Genomic DNA, 25,991 nt, shown 5'->3' with positions numbered 1-25,991 from the left:
GTCAAACAACGGGGTGGGTTCTGGTGAGTGACTTTTTTTTTGTTTTGTTTTTCTTGCTCTGGATGGGGGACACGAGGGGACGGGGGGGCCAGAGAGAGCAGAGAGAAGAAAAGGAGAGTCCTGACACTGCGAATCTGTCTTGCTTGCTGGGGGGGGGAGGGAAGAAGATGTGGATGCAGGTAACTGCTAAGGTACCAAGTGGAAGGGGTAGTTGGACGGGGAGGTGGATGATAGGAGGGGAGAGGGGAGGGGAAGGGAGGGAGGGGTGTGTGTTCTCTCAGTGGAGGGGGAATAAAATGTATTACCAGGGCGGGCGGGGGGGAAGAAGAATGCAGAAAGGGACGGGGAGGGGGGGGGACAGAAGAGAAGGGGGAGGGGAGCATGTGTTTTTGTTCAATTTGGCTTGCCCCAAGCAGCATAACTTTCAGATACCACACAATCACACACACACACACACACTCAAACACACCGAGAGAGAGATAAGAGAGAAAGAGAGAAAGAGAAAACAAGTACTTCGTCTGCAGTCAAGGCTCTCTCTCTATCTCTCCGTGTGTCTGTCTGAGTGTCTGTCTTCTCTCTCCCTCTCTCTCTCTTTCTCTCTGCAAATCCACCTGGTTGCTCGGGAAGCCTACTGGGCCGTCTGGGCTTAGCGTACCGATCTCGATGTACCTATTGCACGTACGTACCTTTCTGCAAAGGCGTCATGGCCTCGGCTACATTCAGGGCACCGATGTATTGTATTCGTACCCATCGGCACAGCAGTGCGGCAGGGGGGCGTGCGAGTCGAAATACACCAAATCGAAAATGAATGGAACGCTACTTTGGATGGAATGGAATGAGGAGGGGGCGATGATGAAGACCCGTAGACGGGTTACCTTTGGTCGTTCGTTTCCAACGACGAGTCCAGTTCGAGAGGACAGAAGAAGCATCATTTGCATCCGTTCTTGTCCCTTCGGCGGGCACTGACTCTGTTGGAGCTTGGGGTAACAGAACGGGAGACGAGGGGGAGCTGGTGAGACAGCAGAGACAAAAGAAAGCAGCTCATAGTCTTCTCTCTCTTTTGATCTCTCTTCGTCCCCCTCTCCCCCCCTTCCCCCCTCTGACGAAACAAACGAACGCAGTTCGAGAATAGGACGGACAGGGTCGTCAATATCCACCACAGCTTCGTTTGCCCGTCTTGTACCTTGCAGCGCTTGCAAGCTGCCGCAGTGGGCGGCGAGCAGGGCAAAGGTGTACGGGTATGTACCGATGTACCCGTACTTTGCTCGACTTGGCTGCAGGTACCGGACCATGCATTGCAGGGCACCCACGTCGTCCCCGTCCATCCGTCTCTGCCTTGTCCGCACAGGCTGAAGCTGTTGCTGTTGCTGTTGCTGTTGGCGTTGCTGTGCCTATCTTAGTTGTCTTCGGGAAGCACTGGACACCAACTGGATGCAGCTTCTTGCTCGTGCCGTACTGGGTGCTGGGTGTGCTAGGTGTGCTGGGTGCTGTGTGCTTGCTGTCTTGTTTGTTCTTCGAGACTGGACAACCATCATCAACATCCACCAAGTCCTCCTCCCCAAGTTTGCGTTCCCGCCCAACGCCACACGTCTCACGTCGTCCCAGCTCGATGCACCCAAACGCAGCTCGGCCGAGGCACTCAACTGCTTGCTTTGCTGCTTGCTGCTGCTTGCTGCTGCTGCTGCTGCTGCTACTGCTTTGTGCTCCAGGTCCAGAAATGAGGCAACCAGGGGTAGAATCAGAGAATCAAGGGCCCCCTCCAATTGCCCCCCCCTCCCGTGTTTGTCAGTTTTGCCGCAGAACGTGGTATCGTCGCCTCTACCCCCGACAAGGAGATCCACGTCGGAGCCTTCGCCTTGGCCTGCGTAGCCTATGTTGGTGCGCCGTCCGTTCTGCTTAAATGACAATGACAACGTACACTAGCCCCTTTTTCGCCAGTGTCCGATTCTTCCCAGGGAGTTCACGAGCCACCACCATCTTTATGACGGCTGTTTGTTGTCTTGTGTGGTGGTGCGTGCGTGCGTGTTTGTTTTGTTTGGCGCCCTAGAGCGTCTCGTCTGTCTGTCCGTATCCCCCCCTCCCCCCGTTTGGTGTCGTCAAAGCTCCCACTTGGACCCGGCCCGAATGGCCACAACTCCACGATGTCTCCTCTCCAGCTTTGCTAGCTCCGGCCTGACAGGAGCCACTAAACCGGCAGCGCTGGGGGGGGGCCAAAGTATCCATGATGTGTACAGACTGTTTGTCCTTTCCTCCACCGTACAAAACCTGGTATGTTGGTCGTCGCCTCGTGGTCGGCATTTACCTGTCTGTTATCCGTACATCGTCGTCCATGTCGACGACGTCAGCTCCCCCCTCCCCGTCTCCAGTTTCTTTCCTTGGGCACTATCCGCTATCCAAAGGTCCAGTCTGTCTAGTCCGTCTTAGGGGACGACAGTGGCTGCGGTAGTCGGCTGTCCCACAACAAGGAACGAGACCAAGAAACGCCTCCCTCAGCCCCCTATCCAGCTCGTCGGGACGCCCGGTGTCGACGGTCGTAGCCATCTGTCCCAAACCCACTCGAACCCTTCCCCTGCTTCTTTGTCCGCGAAGGGGGGCACTTGGGAGTTGAACCACGTAGCCCGGCTTCTGGCTCTTGTCATTCTTTTGTCCACAAAGTCACAGATGCGCCTCGAAACTTTGGGGCCTGGATTGCCGGGCTACGTCTACCACCTGACACTCGATACTCGATGATCGGACATCACTGGAACAACAGAAATCGAGTCCGACGGCTGGCTAGACGGGGGAGAAGGCACTGGGCCGAACAAGACTGTTGTGCATCGACTTGTGGAAGTCGGTGGCCGTTGCGGAGTCGTTATCGCGTCGTTTGCCGTCCGCCCTTGCTCGACGAGCCTACGGATCAGGCGCCAACGAAAAGCCTGGCAAGCCAAAGGTCCCCTGTAGAGTAAAACGGTGAAGGCGATGGACGATGCCCCCGAGAACCAGGCCCCTGGTAAAAAGGCATTCAGTCTTCCGTGTCGGGGCCGGTGGCAGAGGATCGAATCGTTTCCCAGAGGGCGTGTATGGACTGAACTCCGAGGTTGCACCTGAAAACTGAGTAATGACCGACGACGAGTCGGTCGACGTCGTTGCGGAGCCTCAAAGACAAGGGCGACGAGAAAGAAAAAAAAAGAAGAGGAAAAAAGAGGAAAAGACCGCAAGTATTCCCCGGTTTTCTTGACGTTTGGGTACGAAAATTGTGTTGATCGTTCTCATGATTGAGTGGACCGGGCCGCTGATTGCAACGAGTCAACCGCTACCGAATCATGTGTATAATGTATTTGGTACATATGGGTTAGCTGCTCATCCGTTGTCCAGGGGAAGAGGGAGGGGGGTTTCCCGTTTTTCCTTCTTCCTCGCTGGGCTTTTACGCCACCAGAATATGACAGCTGCGGTCGACTCGCCAGTTCGCCGAAGGTTCGGCGGCGGTCTGACGTGCAAACATCTAGACGAGCAGCATGCCGGTGTAGAGCCAAGTCCAATCAGTACGGATACCTCCCTGACAGCCCTCCCACCGAAGGACAAGAGTCAAGAGTCAAATGCGCCGGAGCCGGCCCCATCCTTTCTAGAACCTGGACCAGGTTCTTTCTGAAATCTTGAGACGGCGGGATACCGGGCGCTTGTTCCCCGGTGGAGATGGGACCGGGGGTGCTGAAGTGACGGTAACAACTGAAGGGTCCTGGTTGGCTGGTTTGGGGTTGCGCTTGGTTCTGGAAGGGCAAGATGCCGAGCTGAACAAGAGTCGTGTTTCCCTTCGCTATCGGGACGAGCACTTTCTTGTCCGAAAGCCAAGGACGGACCAACGCGGCCTGGATGAAATGAGAGGGTCAGAGGGAGAACGATTCTGGAAAGTAGGGGCTGTATGCAGCATTGGGCGAGTGAGGGGACGGGAAGAGCAGACGGCAAGTCGCTGACGATCTGCGGGTTGCCCTTTTTTGGCCTCGTTTGCTATGAGTTCCGTGGCATCAGGCGCTCTTTTCAGATTGTCGAGTCATCGACAGCCTATGAGTACGGGTTACACACGGCAGGGCTCACGGCTCAGGGCAGGCCGGGCCTTGTCTAGGATGTCAGGGTTGTCGAAGGGGCGAGGGGGCGAGGGGAGCGCCGCGTGCTTGGCTGGTCTTCCTTTCGTCGCATCGCTTCGCTTCGTCTCGTCTCGCCTTGCCTCGGTTCCCGTCGAGAAATAGTACCGAGGGGATGGATGGATTGGATTTGCCCGCGGCCTCTTGTCGGCGATGCTCTCGGTTGGTTACGTGTAGAAATGGAGCGCGGGAAAGTGATGTTTGCCGGGTCTATTTTGCCGCGTCCCCTTTCGTCTTGTTCCGTGTGCGAGGGAATCATGTCTGTCAGGTGGGTTGTTCAACGTCGTTGTTTCTTCGGCCAGTGCTCTGTGTCGCGTGCCACGACGGGATGGAAAATGACTTGGCTGTAATCGCGACGGTGCATGCAGTCGCAGGATGCCGTGCTTGGTCGAGATGATGACGATTTCTTGGGGGCCGGTTATTCTGTCGGGCTTCTAGAGCGTGGGGGACCTTCGCTTGGCGGCATTTCGATGGTTTCGCCCGCAGCTTCAGCCTTTGGAAGCTTGGAGGACCTGATTTGACCTGACCTACCTAACCTGATACTGATAGTACACAGCGATCACCTGCCTGTTGGGGGTGTCTTGGGCCCGACTACAACGTTACGCGTCGACGGGTTCCCGGTCGGTGGGATCTGCCCACAGCCAGGGTGAATCCTACTCTGTACTGTTGCCAGGCTCGAGTTTCGCCCTGCCATGACACATGCAACAGAGCCGAAGACAACGACACGCTGGCACCCTTGCATCTGTCGTCCTTCGTCTGTCGCCCGCCGTCTAATTCTCCCGACTCGGCCTTGGTGGCCGAGTGGGATTGGGATCGCTGTCGGCTGTCGTTCTTTGGCTAGATTGGGCAATCGAATAACGAGCGTCCGGTCGACCGGTCGATCGCCGCGAGTGTCTCAGTTGTCCCATGGGTTCATGTTGTCCAAATCCCCCTCTCCTTCGGGCGACGAACATTGTCGCGGCGTGTCCATACATTAATCAGCTTCACTCAAGGTTCAGCGAGGCCGGTCGGGGTATGTTCCATCTTCGTCGGCGAGCGGGCGAACTCGGCCCTGGCAGACACTCGGCTTCGCGGCAGTGGCAGGCGCTTGATTGATGCGTGGTAAAGCGAGAGAGGCGGTTCAACCCGGTGACTGGAAGAAGATTCGATTTGGGGACTATGACAGTTGAGAGTTTCGTAACCACTAGATTCCAAGATTTGTTCGTTATGGTGTGTAAGGTTGCAGTCTTGTTGATTGCGAGACCAAGGGACGGTGCAAGTGCAGGTGCAGATCTGGGCCCGTCTTAGTGAGGAAGGCGCCGTCCGGCGAGCCATCGCGACCACGGCCAAACTCCTTCTTGTATTCACCAATGCCCCTTTTCTAGTTACAAGAATGTGCTCCGATTCAAGAACGAGCGCCCAGGCATTCTGTACCGATCGGCTGTTCCGTTTATAGCCTGGCCATACCTCTTTAACCAGTAACTCCAAAGAGGGCCAACGGTCCTGATTCCTCATTCGGGATCTTGGGTTCGTTTGGTTCCTGGGACAAGGACAAAAATTCAAATTGGTTCAAGACAAGAACTCCCATACAGAAACAACAGGATGTCATTATGTCGTTCGCTGTTAAATGCATTGTTTTATATCATGTCTATCTCGGTCGGCGCTTTGAGGGATGATACTCCCGGCCCAGCATTTCTCCCATTTAGACATAATTCTGCAAGAGTTGCTGCTGGCCACTATTCAGTACGATTCTTCCAAGACCTTCAGACTAATTCAACTTATTGCAGGTTGCTGCCCTTAGTCACAGAACGTTAAGAACATTCACCTGTAACGACGTGCTCAAGTGGGCACTATCAACATTGAGGGGGGGTGCTTGAACACATAGATCTATAAACACATGCTTCTTTCCATCTTTCAACTTGTCTGCAATACCAACAGACACTCTGGCGATCATATATCATATCGAGCTACTGACAACTCGATGAGTTAGTGCCGGTATTCAGACTGAATAATCTTATGGGCTCCATGTCCCTTGGTTGACCGTGGGGAGCCCCTTAGGCTTGCGGAAATGAAGCCTGGTATAGCGTAGAAATTCCAACCCAAACCCTTCAACAAGCACCAGACTTTTACAGTTGATGTAGACCTTGGATGCTTCTAGTGGAAATTGAAAGTAGAGACAATTGGCCTCTAAAGCATGTTTCTAGGCGTACTGCCCCTCATGATCGGTGTCATGGGCCCAGAAAGGTGGAACTGGAGCCATAGAGGTTGAGGGTACTCGGGGCTATGGATGGAAGTTTTTAAGAGATGCGAGAGGCTTTCTAAGGACCTCTTTGGGGCCAGGTCGGCATTTAGGAAGAACACGGGGGCACCAGTGCCCCCCCCCCCCCCCCCCCCCCCGAAGCGTCTCTCCATGGGTCTCCGAAGTCTATGTAAGGGGCCACTTAATAATATTCTTAAAGAAAGGAACCCAGAGATGAATCAGTCACCAGTTCACACTTATCTTTCAGTTAACCTCTTCATTCTTGACAGCGCCCCTGACAATCAGCTCCAGTCACTTGACCTAAGAAGAAGTAAACACATACACACACACACAGTATTTATTGTATTTTGTTATTTATTACAATTAACTAGAAACCTTGACTGCATTTGAGTTTACTGCAGTAAAGGGGGGAAACAACCGTGATTCTACTAACAGAGTAATGGGATGATAAGACTGTGTCTCATACTCGTGTCCCCAGCTCAATAGAAAAGCTTGTTCCAAGCCACAATAACCATAGGATTAGGGGGCGAGTCAACATACGGCTTTGCTTAGAGTCGCTGCAGGTGGGGAGTATTATACTTGTGACACCCTTCTGCCATATTTAAAGAAGGCACTTCGGGGTTGCAACACAGACAACAGTCGTTATCTGTCAGATATTGACATACCAAAAAGCCTCCCGGGTAAAGTAGGCGAATCTAGTCTCCCACCTGACATCAAACTATATCCTCAGATACCTGTGAAGTCTAATGCCTATTCAGGGCCAAGTTCTTGCTATTGCCAGGTTCCAAATCTTCGATAGAAGCTTGGGCTGCAAGTATGCCGACCTGTTGATGGAATGGTCCATCATTTCTAAGTAATGTTGACATCTTCGTTCCAAAACCCCCCAATCTATCCTCGGAAGGTGATTGATTTGCTGTTGATATCCTCAGCGTTTTCAAACCTCATACAACTTTGGAAATATCGCCATCGTTTTGTGATCCGATGAAGTGTTAGAAACCCGCGAAAGAGGATGCGAGTATACGGCCTCGCAAATATCATTTTATCATATATTGGACTTTCCGAGGATGCTCAGCTCGGCGGACTATTGCAATCTTCAAATGGCAGGCAGACCCTAGAGTCTTGAAATGGAATTACCAGTAGACACGGGGTCATAATCCGTGTACTCACTCACTCACTCACTCTCCTGAGCGATTATGCATATCAAGATTTGTCACAAACACCTACATAGTCGGCCAGTATTGGAATCACGACCGCGGCTATTTCGAGATGCTTCGTCACCCTGTATGTTTTGCCGTCAGACCACTCCACAACTTCTTCACTCAGTCACTCCCTCAATTCCTCCCTCACTCACTCACTGGCTCTTTCACCATCCGTCAAACCGCACTGTCCTTCAGGTCACGTTCATGTTTTTGGTGGGCCTTGCCGCCTGGCCCGTGCATGCCTTCACGTCACGTGATGACGCTAGAGCTCTCACCTCTCGCCAGGCGTGGTGTCCTGTATCTGTGCTCTATCGTCAAGATCGAGTCAATCCCGTCGACCTCCCTCCACGACTCAATCTTTGGATCATCTGCATCTCCGACCGCATTTTTTCAGTCCCAGTATCCATTGGCTGCCTTAGAGATTTTGCAAGAATTGCACTGCGCCCGCTCGTTACGGTATGTCATCCGCCCATTTCCCATTCCCCGCCCTGAGGGTCGTCTGGGGTGCTGTTGCTTGTGCCGAGCCTTTGTCGCAACTCGATTTGAACCCAGCCCCTACTCCTACTCGTCTCGAACTCCTTCTCTTCCTTCTCCTTGCCCCTCTGCTATTGGATCTTGCCTCATTCCCATGTCTTGTGTTCGAAGCTGGTCTTACTGACGAGACACATTCTTATCTAGACACTCTCCCGCCGCCCATAGCGCTTCACGAACAACCCTCGAACAGCTTTTGCCCTCCTCAACGTACGCTGTCAAACCCCCCTCCCTTCTCCCCGATTGAGCTTGACTCGGTTCTCTCCAACCCAGTACCAGACTCCTCCCCTAACCGACTGCATCATCAGATCGAGGAACAACCAACACCGTTCCACGCATTCACGAGGCACGAAAACCCGACACACCCTCCCAATCTTGGACGTGGTTCATGGGCGCCAGAGGATAGCACAAGCACCTTGCGCTGCCGGGGCTCTCCATTGTCTGAACCGATACTCGATGCAACTGGACCCGGTCTTCGACTCCCATGCGCAAACGCGAGCTACCCTGGCTTTCCCTAGTTTCCAATCTCACATAAGTTGCTGCTGCCCACCCAGTGCCTTCTCCTCGTCTGCACCTTAATCCGAGGCACTGCACCAATCCGAACCGCTCCACCCAACCCACCGCGAATGCCAGGTAGATGGCCGATGGTACTCGCTATCTGGACCACCCTGTCGGAGATCTCTACCTCAACTCCTTCCTATCGAAAGAAACCGCCGCCGCCACCGACGCCGTACTGTTGAACACGCTCCTGGGCCGATTCGCCGCGAAAGACTCCTCTCCAAACCCATCATCTAACCCGAACCCACGGGCCAATCTGCTAGGCATGTTCTCACAGAATCACCAGCAGGGCCACAACTCCCGCATCAATGGGGGCCCCGGCGGCCGGGGCATCCCCATGCTGTACAACTACCAACAGCAACAGCAACAACACCACCAGACTCACCTCCAGCACCACCAGGCTGCCCAAGCCGAACATGCTGCGCACAACGGCAATGGCGGTGTCATGGGCCACCACTCGGCCTTCTCCTCTGGCGTCATGGGAAACTCGAGTCCATACAGCTCCAACGGCTTGCAGAACGGCCAGGGAGGGGCGTCGCGGGGAGGCCAAGCACAACAGATGACCGAACACTGGGCCGAGCAGCTGCGGCTCTACGAAGAGTCTAAGCAAGCCCACCGCGCCATGACCGAACAGAACCAACCGCACTACTACGCCAGACTCAAGGCCTCGGAGAACCGTGGTATCGCGGGTCCCTCCCCCACCTCTGGCAAGAACGGCGACGACGACGCGGACGACAGGAGACGGCCGTACAGCGTGGAGAAGAACGCCAAGGAACGGCAGAACTGGCACAACATGGACCTGAGCGGTCAAGGGCTCCGGAACCTCGCTCCGGCCCTCTTCCGCTACCAGTTCCTCCACGATCTCTTCATTGCCTCCAATAGACTACAGACCCTACCCGCGGCCATTGGGCAATTGCGCCAGCTCCGTTATCTCAACGTGTCGTTCAACCAGATCAAAGACCTCCCCGCCGAACTCGGCATGTGCACATATCTCAACCAACTGCTCCTCTTCGACAACCAGATCCACACCCTCCCCTTCGAACTGGGCTCCCTACACCTGCTGGACGTCCTCGGTATCGAGGGCAACCCTATCGACCCGGAAATGAAGCAAGAGATCATGGAGAAGGGCACAAAGAGCTTGATTAACCTGTTGAAGGAGCAAGCTCCAGGTACGCACAGCCTGCGCGTTGATCTTGTGTTATGTGCAGTCGCTAATCCATCCCAGTGCCGCTGCCGCCCTCCCCTCGAAAGTACATTACTGTTCAAGAAGATGTGTCGCCTACGTTGGAAAGGGTCAAGGTCTTCTCCTGGAATGTTCTGTGTGACAAGTACGCGACGCCGCAAACGTATGGATACACGCCGACGGGTGCTTTGAACTGGGAATACCGAAAGGCCTGCATATTTGACGAGCTACGCGAGAAGGATGCCGACCTGCTGTGCCTGCAGGAGATCTCGACCGAGGCATTCAAGGAGGAATTCAGCCCGGAGCTGGCGCAGATGGATTACAAGGGAGTGCACTGGCCCAAGACCCGCGCCAAGACAATGGCCGAGAAGGATGCACAGGGAGTCGACGGTTGTGCGACATTCTACAAGGCCAGCAAGTGGATCCTGCTCGACAAGCAGGTCATTGAGTTCGCTGCCATCGCTATCAACCGCCCGGACATGAAGAACCAGCACGACGTCTTCAACCGTGTCATGCCAAAGGACAACATCGCCGTCGTTGTCTTCCTCGAAAGCCGAGCCACAGGCTCGCGTATCATCCTCGTCAACGGACATTTGGCATGGGAGTCCGTCTTGGCAGACGTCAAGCTTATCCAGACGGGTATCCTAATGGAGCAGATTACGAAATTCGCCGAGAAGTACGTCCGCTGGCCGGCGCTCAAGGACAAGAAGCTCATTACCTTCTCTGCTACCGGCAAAGACGGGGACGAGCCGCCGCCACCAGCAAAAGAGCCGGGTCCCAGTCAGGAATACCGAAACAACACCGACATCCCCCTGCTGGTGTGTGGAGATTTCAACTCGACGGAGGACAGCTCGGTCTACGAGCTGTTGTCCATGGGCCGCGTCCCGCCAAACCACCAGGAGCTGTCCAGCTTCCAGTACGGCAGCTTCACGCGAGACGGCATCGAACACCCCTTCAGCCTGCGGGACGCCTACGCGCACATCAAAAACACGCCCGACGAGATGCCCTTCACCAACTACACGCCTGGTTTCTCGGATGTCATCGACTACCTGTGGTACTCGACCAACACGCTTGAAGTGGTGGATCTGTTGGGCCCGCCCGACGCTACATATCTCAAGCGGGTGCCAGCGTTCCCCAACTACCACTTCCCGGCCGACCACATCCAGATCATGGCCGAGTTCGTCATCAAGGCCAGGAAGGACAAGAAGTCGCCCCACCCGGAGCCGGATTTTGGATCAGGAAGCCAAGGGCAAGGCCGTTAAAACGTGTGATTCGACGACTTGTGTTTTCCCTTTTCTCTTTCGTACGTAGGTCTCCAATGGGTCGTCGCATGCGTTGAATGGAAATTCTTTTGCCGGAGTTTAGGATTGCGATGCGTTTCGCGAATCGGAGGAACTGGCCGGGGGGGGGGGGTGGAGGATGGTCTTTTGGAGGGGGGAAGTTGGCGAAGTTCACGAGATTCAATAAAAAACAACAACGGAAGAGAAACGGAGGGAACGGGGTTTTTCGTCGGATATGCATCGTCACGGGTGGTAAGGGGATGGATGGATGGATGGATAGGCTGTTGTGTGTACACGGAGTGTGTGTGTATGCATGGGGGGGCTCTTGTAGATGGGAGAGGGTTGTCGCGACATAGTCAACCAGCTGCGTTTTCTCTTGCACATAATGACATCTCCATTGGGTTCTGGATGTTCGTGAGACTAGGTCATGGTGGAGCAGGGCCTCTCTTCGTTTTCCAGGTTTCACGCTGGCTTTGGGCGGCGCATTCGAGCGATTAACAATGCTCATTCTCGCCGTCTTGTCCTGTATGGTACAGCGTAATCATACACCTCTTTCCCCCCTTCTCACACACATCTGAGGCAGATTGTGAGGCTCTCGGCTCGGGTATGAGCCGATGGCATGTCATCGACAAGGCCAGAGTGAGGCTCGGGTGGAAGCCTGAGGTGAGACAACTAGGCCTCCAGATGATGAGCCAGCATGTTGTTGTCTAAAGTAGATCGGGGAGGCGATTTGCATGCACGAGGTCTAAAAGAGGACACGCATCACATGATATCAGACATGTAAGATGCACCGCATGCAATGCCCAACCCGACCAACCCAGACTGGATGTCGCTCTTCCTCCAGATTGGGCCGAGGTCATGTGCCTCTGAGTGGCTCGCTCAGTCTTGGTACATGGCAAGCTCATACGAATCAGGCTGCGGAACAATTTCACTCACCTACAAACTTTCCGGCCTATCAATCCTAATCTTCCCAGTCTGTCACAAAATCGGAGTCGGTGCGCACGACACCGTCGACTCGATGGCTGAGCTGAACCGCGCTCTCTACACTGTAGCATGGATCGCCCCTCTCGAGATCGAGGCTCAGGCAGCCTTGCACATGCTGGACGAGCGACATCACGGCCGGTTCACCGTGGCACGAGGCGACGACTACGTTTTCCATGCGGGCACCATGTGCGGACACAACGTTGTCGTCGCCACGCTTCCCGCGGGCCAGGAATATGGAACGGGATCAGCAGCCGCCCTTGCGGGGCAGCTGAAGAAGTCGTTCCCCAACCTTTGGTTCGGGCTCCTGGTTGGGGTCGCCGCCGGTCTTCCTGACCACCGAGCAGATCCACCGCGCGACATCCGGCTCGGCGATGTCCTCGTGGCCCTTCCTGTGGGTAACAGCGCAGGCTTGGTGGCGTACGACCTGGGGAAAGAAACGGGAGCTGAGGGTTTCCAACCACTTCGTTTCGGGCACGTACTTGCCGAGACGGAGACTGTGGTCAGGTCTGCGATCGGCAGCATCAAGCTCAGGGCGCCGCATGACGCTGACGCTCTTTTGGAACACTACGACGGTATGAAGCACAAGGAACACGCGACCGGGACGTTTGCCGACCCCGGCATTCACAATGACAAGCTGTACAAGATCAACGGTCTCGGAAACGAAGAGGAGATCATACGCGACACGAGGCCGTCTGCGGATAGAACCCGAGTTTGGTACGGCCCTATCGGTTCCGGGGAGAAGCTGATGCGGAACTCGCGTCAGAGGAATGAGCTGCGGGACAAGTACGGTGTCATCGGCCTCGAAATGGAGGCCGCCGGCACCATGAACCGGATTCCTGTGGGTGTCATTCGTGGTGTTTGCGATTATGCGGACGAGCATAAGAACAAAGACTGGCAGCCATATGCGGCAGCCATGGCTGCAGCGTATGCCAAAGCTATCTTGTGTGAGATTCCGCCCGAACGAGGGACTCGGCTTGGGGAGAGTACTGAACCTGGTGAGCTCTACGATTCCAATTTCCTCACAACTGACCTTCAACGCAATGGCTAATCGATAGGAATATGTTTTTGGTTTAGTTCACAAGCGTTTCCCATGCGACTCTCGCCCCTCCCAAAGTCGCCCCGAAAGTCGACAGAGCCGTTGGCCAGAGTTTCAAAATGAACGCCCGGCGCTGTCTTCAAGGCTATTGGAACGGCACGACATCCCCTCTTGTCTTACGAGCAACAGTGACACATGGTCTACCAGCGGCAGAGACACACCCTTTACCCTAGTCGTGTATGGTCTTGCCGGAGCGGGGAAGAGTCAGATATGTCTGAAGGGAATAGCAGATAACAAGCAAAAGTCTGTACTCGTACTCAAACTGAGACCATGTACTGACAACCACGAATAGGTTTCAGAGCATCTTCTATGTGGACGCCAGCAACCGAGTCTCTGCCGACAGCAACTTCTTGGAAATGTCTCAAATCTGCGCCATCCAGAACAGTTGGGACGGCATCGAACTTGACCACAGAATACGCCTCACAAGGGCGTGGCTGGGCGCCAGAAGGGAACCGTGGCTGCTGATTTTCGACAACGCAGACGCATCGGACGTGACACTTCAAAAGTATATCCCGACCAGCGGGCCGGGTGTTATCATCATCACAATCACCGACGAGCGGCTGGCGAACTGCGGTAGTACCTTCTGCAAAGTTGAACCCATGAACAAGGACCATGCCATGAAGCTGTTGATGAGTTACAAGCGACCGGATACGATCTTGACGTCGGAAGAGCTTAAAGCCGCCGAGGCTCTCGCCGTGAACCTACTCGGTGGCCTGCCTTTAGCTATTGCTCAGGCTGGCTCCTACATCTTCAACAAGCGATGTACCTACACCGAATACTGTAGAGAGTTCGCAGAGTCACCTTCCGTGTCCCTCGACTACGACTACCAACGAATGCAATGGTCCGGCCATTCAGGAACTGTGTGGACAACCTTCATCATCTCCCTCTGTCGAATTCAGTCACTCCCTGAGCGAGGCACAAGAGAAGCCGTCGAACTCCTTCGAACACTGAGTTTCCTCCACAATGAAGGGATACAGAAGCGTTTCTTCCAGAAAGCCTGGGAGAACATGAAACTTGCGCCTACGTGGGCAAAGTTTTTGCCCCTCCTGGACCAGAAGAGCCCCCGTTGGGATACGCCTAACGTCCAGGCGGCATTCGAGATACTGTGCCGATACGGCCTGATAACCTGCCAGTCGCAGCAGAAGCAGGAGTATTCTGTTCACAGATTGGTGCACACCATATGCAGAGAGTCCTTGTCCAATTGCGAACAGCAAAAGTACGCATCCGTAGCTATTTCACTGATATCCTTGGCACTTGTGGATATACAAACGCCTCTGACGTGGATTTACAACCCTTCAGGGTTTGAGCTGGAGAATGCTCTCGTGCCGCATATCAGGGCGTCTGACATTGACAGGGTTGGAACAATGCTTCGATCACAGGACGATCAGGCTTTCAAGATCAAAACCGCAATGATTCTGAGAATGTCAAAAGCATGCTCGGCAACGGGACTATTCTGGGATGCCCGGGTCTTGGCGAGAGGGATTCACGAGACCTTGATGACCAGAGGAAGAACCATACGGAAGTTTCCGAGCTCTTTGCAAGCAGTGGAGCAGCTGGCTTCATGCGAAGCTCAGCTCGGAAACCATTACATGGCGCTCGAGTTACGTTTCGAACTTCACGCAGAATATATTGGAAGAAAGAAGCAAGGGGACGATTCTTGCGTGGCGATGATGAACCTCGCCGACAGCCTTTGGATGACCGGACGCAAGCAAGAGGCTATGGAGATTGCTAGAGAGGCCATGAAACGTCGCCAAGCGGCTTTAAGCTCAACCGATCCACGTCTGTTACGCACCCGACGAAAAGTTGCGGAATACCTACACGGCACGAACCAGCGGCGAGAAGCCCTGGAGTTGCGAGAAAAGATTCTTCGGGAATCCGAGACGCGGGAGAATGCATCTGAGGTAGAGCAGCTCGACAACCTAGTTACCAAGAATGCCATGGCAGACAGCTACCATTGGGACGGCCAGCTGCTGAAGGCGTTGGACCTGCGGCGGGAGGTCTACGAAGGGAGGCTGAAGACGTTGGGCGCACATCACCCAGATACACTGCTGGCCCATGACAGTCTGCTGGGTACCAGATGCGCGCTTGTCAAAAGAACTGAAGACAAACAAGAAATTCTCCAGATGAGAAAGCGTTCCGTTGAGGCTTGGAAACACATTCGTGGAGACGACCATCCGTATACGCTCGAAGCAAGAGTCAACCTGGGCCGCTGTTACAGCAGTCTTAGCCAATGGACCAAGGCCGAGGACGAGCTGACAGCCGTTTTCGAGATACGAAAGCAAGCCTTCGAGAAGCAAAAAACGACAGCTACGACCATCTCCTACCTCTCCTCCATGGGTAGCGTTGCAAACGTCCACATGAAGATGGGCTATTTAACCATGGCTCTGGAAAGGAGAGAAGAGGCCTTCCAAACCGCCCGTCAGTGCCAACACTTGTTGGAGATTGGGGTTCTATCCAAGATAGAAAACAGCTATCTTACCTGCCGCAGAAGCCAAGTTACCGAAAGTCTTGAAACATTGAAAGGCTTGACGCAAAGGCATGATTTACTCAAAAAGCTATTAGCTCGAGCATGGCCAAAAGACGATGTGAGTGCTTTGCGTACAATGTCTTTATATGCAACAGATCTTCGAAACTGGGGGGACAGAAACGAAGCCCTCAACGTAAGAATGGATTTACTGGAGAGACAACGTCGCGTCCTGGGTGCGGAGAACCGCGAGACGCTGCGCAACATGAAGAAGATTGCACTGATTCTTTTTGGCCATGGACCGAAGCTTTATCCAGGCTACGAGGAGGGCCTGAGTATGATGAAGAAGGTCGAAGAGGCCGAGAGCAGGCTCATGGGTGGTGACCACAAGAAAACCCGTCGCACGAGGTTTGAACTTTTGGACATGCACAAACGCGCCAATGAGAACAACGAAGCTCTCGATCTACGAGCGCGTCTCCAGCGATCGTCGCGGAAAAAAGCCGACAGAGAAGCCAGGAAGTCGCCCGTAGGTGCAGTAATAATTTGTGCATCCCTTCGCTGTGACTAACATACGTTAGGTAGAGGGAAAGCTCCCGGCTAGATTCAACAGGACGAAAGTCCCGGGGGATGGCGAAGGCTCGCACTCATCTCCGGGGCCATCTTCGGGATCGGAGCGGTCATCAAGCGATACGAACTTTTTAGAGTCTGGTTCGGAATCATGCTCGGCGGACTCATGTTCGGAGGAACCAGGCTCGGAGATTGATATCGGTCATCCGGTCTCCCCAACCGCTTCTTTAATGTCGTCAAAAGCTAGTCTATGGGCCTCAGACTACACAGACGACGATGTAGTGGTGGTCAGAAACGATACCACCGATTGGGTGGATGTGGGGGAGGGAACAAAGGGGTGAGCGGCCATCAAAAAGAGATGGGACCTCGTGTCTTTCCGATTCACTCACATGTGTGTGTCTTTCTGGGAAGTAGCTTGGGCCAGTATGGGGCTTCGCCGGCAAGAAGAAATTGCAAGTGGCATCGTGTTGGATGAGAAAGGCGATGTTCTTCACCAGGCTCTACCTTGACGCCTATCCCAGTCCTGCCGTTCAACTGAATATTGCTATCAACTGGCTGTAGGAAAAGCAACTAACGAACAAGATGACGTCTCTCGCTAATAAAACAAGAACTTATCCCGCCGCCAAATATCAAGGGCGCGCTCCCAACAGAGCCAGGGTTTCCGTAAACGCCTTCGCAAGCGCCACGCCTCCCCGCCAGATGTCGTTGTGGGCGCCCTGGAGCTCGACGACATGGGTCTTGCTCTCCAACTCGGGCAGGCTGTCCAAAGTTGCCTCGATTGCCTCCAACTGATCCCACGGAACAAGTCCATCGTCCCTGCTGTGCGCCAAGACGAAGGCCTCCACGTCCAGGGCCGCATACCTCCCGGCGTCCACCTTGGCCGGGCTCGCCTCCACCAGCTGGTCCTGCCTCATGGCGTTGAGGACGAGAGAGTCGTAGCTCGGGTGGGTGACGTGGAGCTGCGGGTAGTCATAGATGCCGCTGATGCCCAAGACGACCGCGGGCTTGGGGACGGAAGGGTCGTTAAGGGTCTCGAGGGCGGCGAAGAAGGAGATCTGGGCGCCGACAGAGTGTCCCGAGAGGACGTAATTGCCATCGATCGGGTAGTGCTCGTTTAGGTCCTTCAGCGCGGCGACGGCGTCGGTCAGGTGGTCCGGCCACCTCGCGTTCTGCAGCTCGTTGGGCGGGGTGTTGTTGGGCTGGACGCCGGGGAGGGCGGAGAGGCGATAGTTGAGCGAGGCAATGCCGGCGACCTGGGTCGCGAGAACGTCTGAGCTGTTGGCCTCGAGAGAGGCGATGGCGGCGTTGATGCCCGTCGAATTCTGGGCGAAGTCGCGGTAGAAACCCCCGTGGATCCAGACGAGCCAGTGCTTCTTGGCTGCAATGGTCTCGTTTGCGGACGCGGACGGGATGTAAACGTCGTACGTCTGGAGAACGTTAGGGCCGTATTGGTACGTGGTCGTTTTTGCCGAGGCCATGGTGGCACCGAGCAGCACTGAGGCGATAGATGTGACCGAGAATCGCATTTTGTTTGCCAAGCTTGGCTGGTGTGATTACACCAAACAAGAATGCCAGGGGAACCGAAGCTACATATAACATTCCTCCCAGACTCTAGCCGAGGGCAATCTTGAGGGACAAGGTTACATCTACTCATTTCAACTAGGCTTAGGGTGAGGTCAACCCAGCTAGCCCAGACATAAGTTTTCTCACTAATAGGCGAGCGGGATAGTCTAGGTCGGAGTGCTAGGGGATGTCGGTGACGAAGTCCCACTGCGTGATGACGCCAAGGATGGTATCACTTGCCTATCAGATAATCGGCACGATGAGGGACCGCTCCGAGAAACTTGGCGGAACGGCATGCTGCCTATCTACCTATCGCCCACCTTACTTGACACATCCGGCATCCGCTCTCCGCGTGGGGTCGCCGAAGAGCCGGGATCGTTAGTGCTGACAACGATATGGGGACAAGACGCAAGCTTTCTTTAATGGCGTTTGTAATCATGGCTAAACGAGAAGCTCATCACGGACGAACATTATAGCTTCTTTTCGGCTTTTAGCAAGATTCCAAAGCGAAAGCGGAGCTCTCAACTGGCAATGCTCGTGAAGGGAGTCACAGTATCTTTGGTTGACTAACGGTTATTTCCTTGCCCTGTACTAGCATGATTCCTTTCATAATCTGTGCGATTCCTATATGCCTCAAGCGTAAAATTGCGGCATTTTTTCTATAGCCATGAGCCTATCCCATCGGGTGCTGCTTGACCCCATTTTCGCCAAGAGCGGGGTAGAGCCAATAAGGGGTTGTGAATCTATTAAGTTAACCAATAGGGTTAAAATACCTCTGTTGCCTATAGATTCTGAGTGTGCCAGAGGTACCAGCAATCTCTATCAATACATAATGGTACATTACAGTCTAAGCAGCCCTTCCGTGTTTTTTTCCGAGTGAGGTTATTCCCAGAGATCTCGCCTAGGGTCTGGCGGGCTCTTACTGCCCTTAGATTACTACAATAAGAGCAAGGCGAATTAACCTTCCTCGACCCCTTTCTATGTTGTTCCCATGGAATAGAGGTATTCCTTTTATCTATAGTCCGTCTAGGCCGTGACCTCTGCCGCCCTTGTGCTAATGGTCCGAACTGCTGAATAAGCTGGGCTGCAAGTAACTGCCGCCATTGGTGGTGTGATTTCACCTTCTGCCACCTAGGGCTGCCCCAGAGCTGCAGTAGGAAGCTATTCACAACTAACACTTCTAGTAGGAAATTCCAGGCAATTGACTGCCAGCCCCCTCGACGAATAGGGTGGCTGTATTGGTAATAGGACCTCATCTGGTCACTTACATCAACCCCATTCATCTTATGGTTGTATTCATCGATTGCCCTAGGGACTGGAAGGTCCTTGCGGACGTCTGGGCCAAAGACTTGTCGGGCAGCCTTCTTAGCAGCGGAATTCCCAGCTGGGCGGCGGCGGCTGCGGATAACTTCCTGGCCGTCCTGGAAGACAGTTGACAGGAAGAGCACAAGGGCATTATCCTTCCAGGTGAACTGGTTGACCTATTTGCTAGTTAGGTAAGTAGGCTGGCTAGACTAGGCAGGGTAGGACAGGGCTAGGCTGGCTGGCTGGCAGCTTACCTCTCCATCTAAAGTAGGGATACAGTGTATTTCGCCCCAGGGGATACCCCGTCCTTCAGTCTCTTTCTCAGCAACTAGGATCTCATCTATCCCACTATCCTTCCGGCAGGTACCAGAAGCTCCAACCTGTTGATTCCGTAGGGTACGAAAGAGCCGTATAGAGGCAAAGAGGTTGTCAAGAAAGACGTGGTAGGTTGCAGCTGGAAGTAGGGAGATAAGGGTAGTTACTACCTGCTGCGTTGGTGTCAATAGAGCCAGCTTTCCAGCAGCTGTCCCAGTCGACCGGGCTGCCCACCCGGGCTGAGCTGGGCTAGGCTGGGCGGGCTGGGCCTGGGGGACTAATGCGTATGGGCCCTTTCCATGGACGTGCCACAGCCACCGTACACAGTAGCCAGACTGGGCAAGGATCCAGATCTTATAGCCAGCTGGGATAGGTTTCGTTGGAATCGTTGTTGTCTCAAGAGATCGACCTGTTAATCGGACCATAGCCTCGTCAACTGTAAGGTCTGAACCAGGTATATAAAGGGAATCCCCAGTCTCTTGGATGTGGGATGACCACTGGTTAACCTTCCGGTATACATCTGGCATTTGATCTTGGGTCTGACCCCGGCCCCGACCCCGGCCCTGGCTGGGCTGGGCTGGCTGGCTGGGCTGGAATTCAGCAGTGTTAAATATCCGTAGTCGCTGGAGTAGTAGTTGGAAACGGTCCCGGGATATAAACCGCGTAAATAGGTGGATAGGATCCTCCTTTTGCTGCTGGGTCGACCAGTAGGTTGATAATCTAGATTCCCTATGAATTCCTATATATAATAGGATCCCTAGGAAGAGGTAGATCTCTTCTACTGAAGTCTTCCTCCACTTATACACTCTAGACGTTCTGGCCCTAGGGCCCTCCTTAGATAACGGCGCCGCATTCGTCCACTGGGCCCACTGCTCCACGAGGCCCTGCGGAACGTATTGGACGAATAGTTCTAGCGGGCTTGCAGGTAGCTGCCGTACCTCTTGGGCCCGGGCCGGCACGTTGAAGGGCCGGAAGGAGCCCGGAAGACCATGCTCGGCAGCTGGAGGTTCGTGGGGCCGGACTGTTGCTGCGTCACAGCGCTCTGGCGTACAGTCTGTATTACAGGCAGTAGTAAGGTCTTCCGGAAGGACCTCAACTACTATACAGCTGCGTATAGAAGTAACAGAAGCGTCAGAAGCATCAGAATCGCTAGAAGACATCACAGCATTAACCAAAATGGTGGTTTTAGTGGTGAAAGTAGGTCGGAAATCATAGGGGTACATGACGTACTGTCATGTATCCCTTTGAATGCGGAGTAAAAGTGGATAATTAGTGGGTATTTTCGGGCTTGGCGAAAATGGGGTCAAGCAGCACCCGATGGGATATCCCCACTCAACTAGACGGGGTCTCAACTGTATCTAATTTGGCCTTATCTACACTGACAACTGTCTGTGTCTTCCTGCCTTGTCTCCTCGACAGAGACCTGGAAGACCTACCAAGGTCATTTGACATATTCCTTGACGCACTAAACATTGAATAGAATATAAATGGTGGCTGGTTTGCTATTCAAGTTGAGGTCTATTGCTCGACTGACGAGACATAGAGTCGACATCGTCGTCTGTTGCAAACCCGTCAACCGCTTAAAACTGACAAGAGAACCGGAAATTTATTTGAATATGCCTCTGAAGCGCTCAGACTTCAAGCAGCAATTTGAAGGCCACGTCTAATTCGTGCAACGAGTCCTCAATGTGTGCCCGTCGCTCCTGGACCCAGACTTCGAGATCCTCCAAGATCTTCTTCGAGCCGCCTATCATACGTTCCATCTCCTTGGGCTGCGGGCCTCCGGAAGTAGCTCTTCGGTTGACGATTCCAGCAGGATCCAGCGCCTCCCGAAATTCGGCCTCATCCAGGAACCGGTACCCGTCGTTCTCGAGGTTCGTGTGCTTCAGCGTGTCTGCGAATATCCTGGACGCCTCCGCAAAGGGGAACTCGCTCGGGCATAGATCCTCCGCTTTCGCGTATCTGACAACCTCGGACGCAAAGTGGTGTCCAACCCGAAACGGCACTTTATGTTCCCGCATCAGGACATCCGCCAGCTCCTGAGAGGCAGTCCAGTCGAGATCCAGCTCTTTCAGCGACCGTTTGCCGTCAATGACGAGCGCGTCGAGGATGCGCTGCCAGTCGCGCAGAACCCGCGTTGCGCCGTTGAGCACGGCAAGGTTGTCCGCCAGACCTTTTGCATCGACCATGCCCGGGGGTAAGTTATGCCCCTGAACAGCCCGGCCGACGCCGAGAGTCACGACCCTGGACGCCTCCGCCCGCGTGTTGTTCAGCAGGCCGGGGTTCCTCTTCTGCGGCATAGCGCTTGAGACGTACGTGTTGTCGCCGCCCTCGCGGAGGAGGATCCATGGCTTCGGCTGGGAGTACTGCGCCATGACGTCCTGGATGTACGCGCCGGCGTGGAGCGCGACCTGGGACGCGATCGCCCCGAGCTCGACCGGCATCTCGGCGGCGCTGATCTGTGCCGCGTCGTAGGCGTTGTCGACGACCTTTGCGAAACCGAGATACTGGGCCATGCGCTCGCGGTTCAGCGGCCAACTCGTGCCGTTGAGCACGGTGGTGCCCATGGCACAACGGTCCAGTCGAGTGTAGCACTGCCTCAGTCGCTCTGCATCCCGATGAAGTCCCGCAACGTGGCCTAGTAGGTAGTGGCCATACGAGTTGGGCTGGGCCGCGACTCCGTTGGTGTAGTTCGGCACGAGGGTTGTGCGGTGAGTCTCGGCCATGTCAACCAGACGCCGAGTTGTGTCATGAAGTTGCGAGGCAAGATTTAGCACCGCATCGCGGAGAACCATGGTCGAAACGGTAGTGAGCATGTCCTGACTGGACCGCCCAGCGTGGAGGAGGGTGGCTTCGACCCCGGCTGCTTGGATGAGCAGAGGTTCAAAGGTGATGACGAGGCTCGGACGGGGGGCGTTGGGCTCGTTGCCGGAGTCCAGTAACTTTTGGAGGCCGCTGGCGATTCGAATCGCCGCGGCTCGGTCCAATAGCCCTTCGTCCGAGTTGATGACGGCGCTGGCCTTGTTGATCTCGCCCAGCCAGAAGAACGTATCCCGGCCAGGCACCGGGAGGTCCTCGGGAGAGACTCCGTAGCCCATTGCGAAGATACTTGGCTATTAGAGCGAGAACGTGAGGATTGTGAGAGTTTGTAAGCCCAGAACCAGTTACTTTCCTCAAAGCTTCCTCAAATCATGCTCGCGAGGGGTCTCCAAGTCGACAAGTTCAATTAGGAAGCTGAAGATAAGAGCTGTGGGGAAACGACAGAGTGGGACTTGAATGAGGCGATGCTTCGGCCGCGTCTGTCGGAGCCGACTCGGTCAAGGAACGCCGTGGCATGAACTCACTTACGACTCACGATCATTCGCATAAGACATCCCATTTCTGTGAAAACACACATGGGTGCTCCATCAGGTAACCAAATTGTTTGGTATTGTTAGAAAATCGTGGCAAACATCGCTTCTGCTACATATGGTAGAGCTTATCGACACTTTTTGCATTGCGATACGGACACGTTTTGGGGACAATAAGGTCCTTGGAAGGACGTTCTATTCGTTCGTGCATGTGTGGACTCGTTAACTATTCTATTATAAAATGTCTCTCAAAGTTCAAGGGCGTTGCCACTTCGATTGTCACCGATCTCCAGGTCATTCATTTCGGCCGTGAAAATTTGTCTCTATGAGTTGTTGCCAGTGGCGACACCCCAGAAGTACGCCGACCAAGCGCCCAGGATCAGCATGATCAAGGCGCCGAAGCAGCTCTTGGAGATGAGCTTGTTGCGCGCTCCGTTGTCCTCGTAAAAGGCCCTCTTTCTCTCGTTCCACAGCTCGCCGTTCTTGATGCGCTGCTTCCTCGTCCACTGTAGGTTTCCAAGGTCAATAGACCACCATGACAGTCCGACCAGCATGATGGACACCAGCACCGACGCAGCGGCGAGGACGACGTAGACGATGACGACATGGTCGTAGCTATCGTTGTCGGCGTCCTGGATGGCGCCGGTCACGACACGGACGATGATGTTCATACTGCAAGTTTGTCAGACTTCATGACCATGGCCGTGCTTCTCCAAACGTTGGGTAGTACTTACGCATTGTTCATGGCGACCTTCACGGCATACGCGGAGCCAAAGGTTGACCCATGCCACATGGAGGTCCGGATACTATCGATGATCGTAGTAGGGCCTAGAGTGAAAGCAACCGCGTAGATGCCAAAGGCAGCAGCCGTTCCCTTGGTGTCGGTAGCCCAGTTGACAAGGCCCATGGCCAAAAAGACTCCAGTACCACAAATGGCGACTTAGTGTGGTCGGTCAGTGGTTTGGCTCAGACGCTACTCGGATGGACGGGTTACTCACGCAAGGTGATGCGGTTGCCCAGAATGTCAATGAAGGCACCAATGCACGGCACCAAGAAGAATCCGGCGTACTGCAGAGTCGCTGAATACCAACCGGCAGTGATGGAGTCGGTGTTGAATCTCTTCTCAGCCAGTTCCGTGGCGTTCTGGGTAAAGACAACGGCGGTGCTGGTCTGGAAGAGCGAGAAGGCCATAATGGTCCAGAAGACCCAAGGCAGCTCCAGGACCTTCTTCGGCTCGAACTTCTTGGACTTCTCCGTGAGCTTCTCGCCCGTCGCCGGGTCCGTGACGTTGCCGAACTTCTTGTGGGCGATGCCGTTGAAGCGGTAGAAGACGAGGGTGAGCACATTGGTGAAGACGTTCATGAACACCGACACCCAGAAGACCCAGGCGAAGTTGCCCGTATTCTTGGCGATGATGTTGGCCGACGACTTGCCGACGAAGCCGCCAATCTTCTTGATGCCGAGCTCGAGGCCCAGGGTCGAGGCGAAGCCGTTGTTGGGCGAGAACCAGGAGCTAAAGACCTTGTACTGGGCCACCTGCGTCGCGATGTCGCCGAGAGCGAGGATCACCCGGCCGCCGATCATGAGCTTGAAAGAGCGGACCTGAGCAGCAGCCGCAACGATGATGGAGCCGATGGAGTAGATAATGTTACCTGTTTATCGCCCGTCAGTCTCCGCTCGCCAAACCCACCTTCGTAGAAAATTGCTGCAAGGGGGGGAGGGGGGTGGGTGCGCAGAGCAAGCATACCATACAACATGGCCCCGGCTCCCCCGATCCTGTCGGTCAGAATTCCGCTGAAGAGAATCAGGAGGGTGACCATGAAGTCCTCGCTGGCTTCGAGCAGCGAGAATTGCTTGTTGTTGATGTCGAGCTCCTTCTTGAGCGTCGACTTGAGGGCGCCGGTGATGCCCGAACTCCATGAGGAGCCGAAGCTGATGCAGGAGATGAGGACGACGGCGATGAGCTTCCAGTACAGCGGGGGGTTCGGTTTCGCCTCCTCGGCGGTCGAGGAGCTTGACGACTCGGGGACCTCATTGACGAGGTCTTCGGGCAACTTCTCCCTTTCGGACTCGACATCTGCGCGGGTCGTCATCGTTGCTGGAGTTTCAACCGTCTGATAACAGTCAAAATGGCAGGAATGGCAGATGGAACAGAGTACGACTCGAGGAGGAATGCTACCGTTTATAACCTTAAAGACAGCACCCGCCCGACTTTTCTTTGCCAATTATTGGTAACCGTCGGGCGTTGACCGACCCCCGGCGATAGGGCCCCCGAGGAGGTCGGATCGGACCGGGAAGGCGAGGAAACGTAACACGCAAACCCAGGACAATGGGGAATTCCCATCCCATGGACAGGTTTTTTTCTCTTGTTTTCCCCATTCAAGGTTTGCTAGCAGACGAACTAGTGTGCCAAGCATCGTGAACCCTCGGAGATGCATCTGATAAGATTAATCGGGCTAGGAAACCCCCGCCGCGAGTCAGGGTTGTGCGTGTCTTGGACCAATCCGTCAACCCAAACCGCCCAGCTCACATCCACAGCGGGGGTTTTGCGAGGTGGAGTTCCACGCGTGTTGGGCCATTGTGCATTTGAAAAGGCCCATAAAGGGCCAAGCGAGACTATGAGAGGCCCCATCCTCTCGGTCTCTCTTTCGGCCTAGAACCATGTCTGCTGGCGCCTTGGAACCGAGTCTTCGGAGCCAGACTTGTGACCACTGGTTAGACCTATGGTGGTTCAATCTAGTGACTGAGCAGTCCCGGCGCTAGAGGTGTCTCGCCACATGGACGCAAGGATGTACTTGTGATTTCCGGAATGTGGAACGTTCACTGCAGTCTTTTCCCACGCTCGGTTGTCGGCTCTCCATCGAGTTGAGCCTCGGCCGTCACTTTATACGTGGCCCCCCGGTCTCCAATGTAGCAAATGTAGGTAGTTGGGTACTTGGGCCTGAAGCATCCTTGCCAGTATGAAGGACCAAGGATGTGAACGTTCCGCAAACAGAGCCCGTCCAGAAACTCTTTCAGGCCAGGGCTGAATTATTTGCTCTGTAATCAAGTCGTCCCTGTTACCAATCCTAGAAGCCCAGCCCTAGTTTCTATAAGCTCTTAGTGGAAATTGTTGTTCGAGACTATCTACCGAGTCCATGGACTTGAGAAAATGCTTTTCTCGAGAAGAACTAATGTTGAAATACAGTTAGAACCGCCCAACTCCTTACTATTGCAACATGGCAAATCCTACACAGCAC

General features: G+C 54.4%; 6 protein-coding genes across 6 annotated transcripts; 2 read left to right on the top strand and 4 right to left on the bottom strand.

Moving 5' to 3' along the window:
• Nucleotides 1-2,489: 2,489 nt before the first annotated feature.
• On the bottom strand, nt 2,490-2,738 carry CDEST_14885 (uncharacterized protein; the record flags this gene model as incomplete). The annotated part of the gene is given in 2 exon segments (XM_062931041.1): nt 2,490-2,696; nt 2,715-2,738. The coding sequence occupies 2 exon segments, from the start codon at nt 2,736-2,738 to the stop codon at nt 2,490-2,492; spliced, it is 231 nt and encodes a 76-aa protein (XP_062787092.1).
• Nucleotides 2,739-7,882: 5,144 nt separating this feature from the next.
• CDEST_14884 (Putative endonuclease/exonuclease/phosphatase, leucine-rich repeat domain superfamily) lies at nt 7,883-11,600 on the top strand. The gene is made up of 4 exons (XM_062931040.1): nt 7,883-8,012; nt 8,235-8,297; nt 8,396-9,814; nt 9,871-11,600. Exons 3-4 carry the CDS (start codon nt 8,725-8,727, stop codon nt 11,088-11,090), a joined length of 2,310 nt encoding a protein of 769 aa, XP_062787091.1. The 5' UTR covers nt 7,883-8,012; nt 8,235-8,297; nt 8,396-8,724; the 3' UTR covers nt 11,091-11,600.
• A 307-nt stretch (nt 11,601-11,907) lies between these two features.
• Nucleotides 11,908-16,560, top strand: CDEST_14883 (Putative tetratricopeptide-like helical domain superfamily, nucleoside phosphorylase superfamily; the record flags this gene model as incomplete). The annotated part of the gene is made up of 4 exons (XM_062931039.1): nt 11,908-13,087; nt 13,167-13,431; nt 13,481-16,182; nt 16,235-16,560. The coding sequence occupies 4 exons, from the start codon at nt 11,908-11,910 to the stop codon at nt 16,558-16,560; spliced, it is 4,473 nt and encodes a 1,490-aa protein (XP_062787090.1).
• A 64-nt stretch (nt 16,561-16,624) lies between these two features.
• CDEST_14882 (Putative alpha/Beta hydrolase) lies at nt 16,625-17,758 on the bottom strand. The gene has a single exon (XM_062931038.1). The coding sequence runs from the start codon at nt 17,743-17,745 to the stop codon at nt 16,849-16,851; it is 897 nt and encodes a 298-aa protein (XP_062787089.1). The 5' UTR covers nt 17,746-17,758; the 3' UTR covers nt 16,625-16,848.
• A 3,113-nt stretch (nt 17,759-20,871) lies between these two features.
• CDEST_14881 (Putative fumarate lyase family, L-Aspartase, fumarase/histidase, argininosuccinate lyase) lies at nt 20,872-22,615 on the bottom strand. Its single transcript, XM_062931037.1, has one exon. The coding sequence runs from the start codon at nt 22,498-22,500 to the stop codon at nt 21,034-21,036; it is 1,467 nt and encodes a 488-aa protein (XP_062787088.1). The 5' UTR covers nt 22,501-22,615; the 3' UTR covers nt 20,872-21,033.
• Nucleotides 22,616-22,920: 305 nt separating this feature from the next.
• On the bottom strand, nt 22,921-25,072 carry CDEST_14880 (Putative major facilitator superfamily, MFS transporter superfamily). Its single transcript, XM_062931036.1, has 4 exons — nt 24,500-25,072; nt 23,751-24,404; nt 23,487-23,691; nt 22,921-23,424 (listed from the first exon to the last, which is right to left on the bottom strand). The coding sequence occupies exons 1-4, from the start codon at nt 24,843-24,845 to the stop codon at nt 23,076-23,078; spliced, it is 1,554 nt and encodes a 517-aa protein (XP_062787087.1). The 5' UTR covers nt 24,846-25,072; the 3' UTR covers nt 22,921-23,075.
• Nucleotides 25,073-25,991: the final 919 nt, after the last annotated feature.

The sequence above is a fragment of the Colletotrichum destructivum genome, chromosome 10 (assembly GCF_034447905.1).
Source record: "Colletotrichum destructivum chromosome 10, complete sequence".
Taxonomy (NCBI): Eukaryota; Fungi; Ascomycota; class Sordariomycetes; order Glomerellales; family Glomerellaceae; genus Colletotrichum; species Colletotrichum destructivum.
The sequence above is the reverse complement of the archived record's forward strand: the minus strand, read 5'-3'. Positions and strand labels throughout refer to the sequence as shown.

Excerpts from the sequence above, each read along its gene's own strand:
- CDEST_14884 (XM_062931040.1), top strand. The coding sequence starts at position 8,725 with ATGGCCGATGGTACTCGCTATCTGGACCACCCTGTCGGAGATCTCTAC. Across the intron at positions 9,815-9,870 it reads GTTGAAGGAGCAAGCTCCAG|TGCCGCTGCCGCCCTCCCCT; the intron begins GTACGCACAGCC and ends AATCCATCCCAG.
- CDEST_14882 (XM_062931038.1), bottom strand. The coding sequence starts at position 17,745 with ATGCGATTCTCGGTCACATCTATCGCCTCAGTGCTGCTCGGTGCCACC.
- CDEST_14881 (XM_062931037.1), bottom strand. The coding sequence starts at position 22,500 with ATGGGCTACGGAGTCTCTCCCGAGGACCTCCCGGTGCCTGGCCGGGAT.
- CDEST_14880 (XM_062931036.1), bottom strand. The coding sequence starts at position 24,845 with ATGACGACCCGCGCAGATGTCGAGTCCGAAAGGGAGAAGTTGCCCGAA. Across the intron at positions 24,405-24,499 it reads AGCCGGGGCCATGTTGTATG|GTAACATTATCTACTCCATC; the intron begins GTATGCTTGCTC and ends GGCGATAAACAG. Across the intron at positions 23,425-23,486 it reads AAGGTCGCCATGAACAATGC|TATGAACATCATCGTCCGTG; the intron begins GTAAGTACTACC and ends ACAAACTTGCAG.